A 6,387-nucleotide genomic window follows, 5' to 3' on the forward strand; every position below is an offset into this window, starting at 1 on the left:
TATATATATATATATATATACACAATAACATTTTTTTAAATACTGAGAGCAAAATGATAATTGTGTATGATCTCGGGTATATATGGATACTCGTTAGACATTTGTCTTGTACTCGTACCCGAATCAAGTTTTTCCATACTTTTATCCAACAAATTTCTATACCCAATCCAAACACTTAAAATTCTAGGGTTTTTTTTTTTCCAACCCTACTTAAAAATCTTATTCAATTAATCACCTTCGAACCACATATATTTCTAAGTCCGGATATTTTAAACGACATAATATAATATATACACCATTATAATTTGTTACAGTCAAATTGAATTAAATTTGATATCACTAAACGTTTATCACGATTTATGATCCCTGCATGTATCTCTTGAATATGCACAACAGTAGTATTTAGTAGCAATATTTTTTGTTCTCAATTCTTGTATAGTCAAGTGTATATGTTTTTTTTAATTGAATTAGTTATATGAAAATAACCGTATTATGTATGTCTTTGGTGGGCCCACAGCAGAAGCCCATAGCGGAACAAATAAGTTCGGAGACAAATGGGTTTGAAGGGCTTTGTCCTCCTCGGCTTCAACCAACCTTTTTGGGCTTTAGGCCCAAAGCATTGTATGTTTTTTTTATGAAAAAAATCCCATATAATAAAAACAATTTGTTGAGAGTGTGAAAAAACACGTAAAATTTTAAACACCGAAAAATACATCAATTAGGCAAATGCAATCGATCTATTGTATAAAAAAAATTAATCCACTAATGAATTTTATCATCCGATGTCGATATGACTCGTCGAATTAACGTATATGTAACGAAAATGGACAATCATTTCACCAATTGATTAATATTTTGGAAGTTTAAAAATTGCATTTTTTAAATAGTATTTTATAATTCGGTATAGTTTATATTAAGTTTTCCTATTTTCAACACGATTTCAAGTATTGATAGGTTTTTCTTTAGATTACGGTTTGTAACTATCATTTTTTCGGGGAAAAAAAAACTATTTGCAGTATGCATTGATGTTTTTGCTAAGCATTTTTTAATTACATTACATAACTGCCATTTGAATCAATATAATATTTATGAATATATCACGAAAATTATTCTTGAGAAGTCTTGATTCCTTTTTTATTTAAAGAAATGATTAAATAATTTTATATCACAAAAATTAAATTGTTTTTTAAATCACTATTTTTTTATAATCTTAAAGTTCAGATGTCTTTCGTCCCAACTACATCTTACAAAAAAGATAAGTTCTAATATGATAATATTACCATGTAGTTATTAATTTTTCTATGCGAGAAGAATAAATAAATCATTTTTAATATAAAATATCAAACAAAAATCATTACATTAGTCGGCTGGACAAAATTTTCGCCCGTCATTTTGAAAATAAATTGGTATCGCATGTTTAGTGGGGTTTCCTCCAATGCTAATTATGCCAAAGTTCAAATAGATATATTAAATTTATATGGATATAAAAAAAATATAAAATTTAACGAATTTTTTATTTTTTATTATATTTTCACATTATGTTTTGAGAATCATTTCAATTTTAGAACGGAGTATTATTCAAAATACTTTTTTTTTGTTAAAACTATTTCTACACATATACCTTCTCTAGATATAACCACGTGACCAAAATGATAATATGATCGCATATCACATTGATTATAACGTTAAATTTATGGTGATCATATCAAACCATTATAATCACACTTTATATATCAAACTAATAATTTGGTGAAACTACCATAAATTTAATGTTATAACTAATATAATTATATAGTCATTGTTGTAATCATGTAAATGTATATCAAAAATAATTTTAATAAATGAAGATATTTTGGATATTTTCTTTTAGAAGATACAATATTGGAATTCTTCGCAAACCCTCTTGCTTGTGAGAGTTTACCGTTGTTGTCCGAAACTGCTAACTGACCGAACTGGAACAAAGAAAGAAACCAATAGTGGCCGTTCTGAGTTTGTAGTTGGAGTTCGTGAGTGGTTTAACACCCTTGTAATTCAATTCATCTGCAGAGAGAATTCTTCGGGAAACAAGAATTGTATTGTTTAATTATTTTAAAATTTAAAAAAAACACATATATTTATTTTATACAGATACGACAAAGTACAAATTTGACATTTTTGGATGGTGACAATGAGACAAGAGAAATGGTTTCCAAAATGGACTTTAGACCACATGGCTGAGGACATCAAAGGCTGATCCTCCCTTTGACTCATCCTTTAATTATGGATTTATTAATTATAACTACAAAATAAATTAGTTTTTTTTTTCTGTGCACCACAAACACAAATTACATTAATTAACCCATGCGAGTGAACTGGTTAATTAATACAGTAATTAACATAACAGATTAATATTCATAAAGATGCTTCCTTTGTTTTTGAATAATAACACATTCGTAGATTTCGGAACAAATCCCACTCGAATCTTGTAGCAATGACATATTTTTGTTTGGTTAATTATAATAATGATATATTATAAAAGTTACAACAACAACAACAACTAAAGTCTTTGACTCTTTAGAAAGGTCAAAGATAAAACCTTGTTTTCCAAATGGCTCAGAAATCTGTCTTGAAGGGCTTATAGGTCTTGAGATCGGTTACGATTCCGACCACAGATCCTGCGGCTGAGGCCAAAGTCACGACAAGACAAGCGAAGCTCAAGACCTGCAGACAGACCCACCTCGTACTCCATCTCTGTATCCTCTTGTGTTCTATGTACATTTCCACGGGGAAGTACACGGTGAGAGGCCAAAACCCGATCGCCCCCAGGAATCCGAGCACGTCGTTGAAGAAGGGCATCAGCATCGAGATCAGCGTGGTCAGAATCACGAACAACGTCCTCCACACGAGCCTGAAGAGATTCAAGTTGTAAGGCTCTCGACCCGGGAAAAGCCTGATCTTGATCTCCTTTGTGATGAGTTTGCTGTCCGGAAACCGTTTCGACGCTTGGTTCTCGACGAACGCAAACAGGGGTTGGCAATAGACTTGGTATGCGCCGACCAGATGGATCACTATGGTTAGATTGGCTATATCGATGAGCCAATATGGATTGAAGAAACCTCCGCTCAGGAGATTTCCCGGAGATGTATCGCCAAATGCTGCATAACCTATGCAACCGCAAAGCATGTAGAAGAGTGTGGTCACGGCCACGCTTATAAGGGTCGCCTTCCTCATCGTCTTCTCCTCTACGGGCGGTGATTTTAACGTGTCCTGAATCATCAATAGAGCCACTTTCAGACAACTCTCAGCAGATATTATTAAAACAAACATTTTTTTCTTACCTGGATTTCAATGAGAATCATGGAGTAAGAGTAGGCAAAGGCAATGTTCCCGAGAGCTTGGAAGCTTCTCCACACTTTCTGAGATGGCGTCACTGTCCCGACACCGATTCCGGTGAGACTTCCTTTGATTTCCTTGTTCTCTGCAACTTTGGAGACACCGAGGGCGAGGCCGATGGAAGAGTACATGAATGACATCACTGCGGCGACGATGGAGAGCCACCATAACCGATCAAAGTCCGGAATCTGAGAGAACACAATCTGTGCAACTCCGAACGCTATCATGTACGGATTTCCGTTGATGTGGCACGGATCTTTTCCGTGGCTTTTGTGATGGCAATTCGACCGTTGGATTGCTCTGTTTTCGCATCAGAAACACGAGTTAGCCTATGAAACCGTCCAACAACATGCAATTAACCATTGATTCACAGCAAAAGCAATTACCAGATACAGATAAAATATCTCACGGCGACCATGTTTTCAGATTCTAACTTTCAAAACGTTGAAAAAAATTGAAAGCGTTAGAAAATACGCAAAGATACCCAAAATTGGATAGTTCAACCGATAAAATATGGTGCAAAGCGTCTATCATGTCTCGAATTCGAACCTCAAATCTGGGGAGAAGACATATATTCCAAATCACATGGTTGATCACCAATACCGAGATTAATATGAATCTTTATCCAAAATAACCAATTACAAAAAAAAGTACTGAAAGAGTCTTCGACAGAATTTCCATCGTTGGTCCCACCGGAAGACTTCATATACTTCCAAGCACCAATGTCAATTGTCAACTCTTCAATAAGATTATTGGTGAGTACTGTTAAAGCCAACTTGAACGTTTTGGACTCAAGTAAGATTTGTTAACAGCTAAAGTGATGGATGGATTCAAAGGAAAATAGGGCACGCATCTGACTTTGGCTGAATCGGAACATAACAACAACGGTAAAAGAGCTGAAGTTGTGGTCTAAAGGCATATTCAGACAATGCAAAAAACAAAACTGAAAAGGAGATTTGACTTACATCATGCTTACAGCTGACGCGATTGTGTATCCAATGGCAGTACCAAAGAGGTTAAGGTACTGAACAAGCCCACATAGCTTCACCTTCACACCCCCTGAATTTACCCCAAAAACAGATTGGAACTCAAATTGAGAATCCCAGCAACAACCCAGATGGGAAGATTCAAACTTTGCTTCTGTTTGGGTGAAAAGATTCAGACTTGAACGTGCCCAGATTGATTTCAGGGGTTCTGAGCACAACCCAGATGGTATAATTATTACAAGATTTAAAAAAAATAAAAAAAGATTAAAACTTTAGTCATGTTGAGCAAAACCTAGATGGCAAAATGATATGGAGATTCGAACTTGAACATGCCCATGCTGAAATTAGGGATTCTGAGCAAAACCCAGATGGTAAAAACGGCGGAAAGACTTAAAAAAGACTTCTTTTTTCTTCTTCTTACCGAGGTTGGCTTGAACAGCATCCATGTAAGTGTAGTTCCTCTTGCCGGAGACGGAGTCGCCGGAGCGGTAACAGGAACAGAGGAGAATCGAAGTGTAGTAAGTGACGAGAGAGAACAAGAACATAACTGCAGGTCCTGCGACCCAACCAAGCTGGGCCACTGCCCATGCCAACGATAACACTCCTGATCCTATCACCGCTGTTATTATGTGCGCACTTGCTGTCCATACAGTTCCTGATCCAGTACCACCATCCAAAACTCGTCCTCAGATCACAGAACCAGATCGATTTTGATATTACAAGACACGGGTTTCGGTCCAAATCGAAAGAAAACGGAGAAATACTTTGTTGGTTTTGATCCGGATTCTGATTTGGAAAACAAATCAGAAAGTTAAATCTCAAATTCGCTTCTAGTAACATGCAAACTCCGTATTGCTTTTGCACGAAATGCCCAGAGATTAGAGTTTTCATTTGGAATGTAACCACAGAGAAAAGAAAAACTTTTTTATTGGTAAATTACCGGTTCTCTTGGGCCGGCCGTCGTCATCGAACAAATCGGATCTGTTTTTCGGTAGAACGTCCATGGAGACACCGAAACTCTGCGTGCCGTTGACTGTCCCGACCATCTCCTTCGATGTTGTATAAAACAAAACAAATTCCAGAAACCAAAAAATTCTTATACTTCTTTCCTTCCCTCCATAATCAAGACGGACAAATTTCTGTGTGTAGATATGGAGAGAGAGAGAGAGAGAGAGAGAGAGATGTGCGTTAATGTCCGAGAGGGAGACTTCTCGGTGGCAAGGCCTGAGATGTGTAAGTGATTTTATATTTTCTCTCAGAAACACATAAATGATATATAAAGATGGATTATTTTCTTTTTCTTCCCCTGGACAGAATTTTCTCTCTAAATGGCAGGAAAATCCAAAGACAGAAGAAAGAGAGAGAGAGAGGCAAATCTGGTTGCCCGAGAGAAACGGGGAAGCTTGTGTACTTGTGCAAGTATCATACTTCAACACAAGCTCGAAAGCAAGTGCATAAATATATATATATATATATATATATATATAGATATATACAATTATAAAAAAAGTGCATATATATATATATATATATAGCCGCCATGGAGGACAGAGAGTGAAGGGAAGGGAGTTGCTAGAAAAAATTCGCATGTGGTTCTTACAATTTTTGTTCGGAGAATATAAAATTTGGGGAGTGGAAAAACAAAGAGAAGCGTTGAAGTCTTGATTCGTACACGCTGCCTACCCCGGTTTGCATAAATAACGCAATATCCTTTTGACTAATTGAGTGCTAAAAAATTATATTATTTAACCCAAAACAAATTGTGTTATCATTTGAAATCACTTTTATTTTTTATTTCAAGACAAATTTTCTATTTAATTAAAGAAAAAAAATACCTAACAGCACCAGTTGAAAGAATTTTTACAGTAGGCATTTCCATATTTTTTTTGCCAAAGGTAAAAAAAATAAAAAGACCTATTTAATATAAGGGAAAATCTCATATTCCCCCACGAATTTGCCAAATTGTATCAATTTCCTACATGAAATTTTAATTTCACAAAAACCTACATGCAAATTCAAAATGTTCCAA

At 35.5% G+C, this 6,387-nt stretch overlaps 1 protein-coding gene across 2 annotated transcripts; it reads right to left on the reverse strand.

Annotated features, from left to right (window-relative positions):
* Positions 1-2,388: 2,388 nt before the first annotated feature.
* LOC104805017 (amino acid permease 5-like) lies at positions 2,389-5,802 on the reverse strand. Of its 2 annotated transcripts, none has more exons than XM_010529417.2 (5): positions 5,299-5,802; positions 4,780-5,013; positions 4,338-4,566; positions 3,318-3,672; positions 2,389-3,246 (listed from the first exon to the last, which is right to left on the reverse strand). In XM_010529417.2, the coding sequence occupies exons 1-5, from the start codon at positions 5,402-5,404 to the stop codon at positions 2,593-2,595; spliced, it is 1,578 nt and encodes a 525-aa protein (XP_010527719.1). In that variant the 5' UTR covers positions 5,405-5,802; the 3' UTR covers positions 2,389-2,592. The 2 variants fall into 2 exon arrangements, with proteins under 2 accessions (XP_010527719.1, XP_010527720.1); XM_010529418.2 differs by having other exon boundaries at positions 4,338-4,431; positions 5,299-5,800.
* Positions 5,803-6,387: the final 585 nt, after the last annotated feature.

Source organism: Tarenaya hassleriana, unplaced genomic scaffold (genome assembly GCF_000463585.1).
Source record: "Tarenaya hassleriana unplaced genomic scaffold, ASM46358v1 Cleome1066, whole genome shotgun sequence".
Classification (NCBI taxonomy): Eukaryota; Viridiplantae; Streptophyta; class Magnoliopsida; order Brassicales; family Cleomaceae; genus Tarenaya; species Tarenaya hassleriana.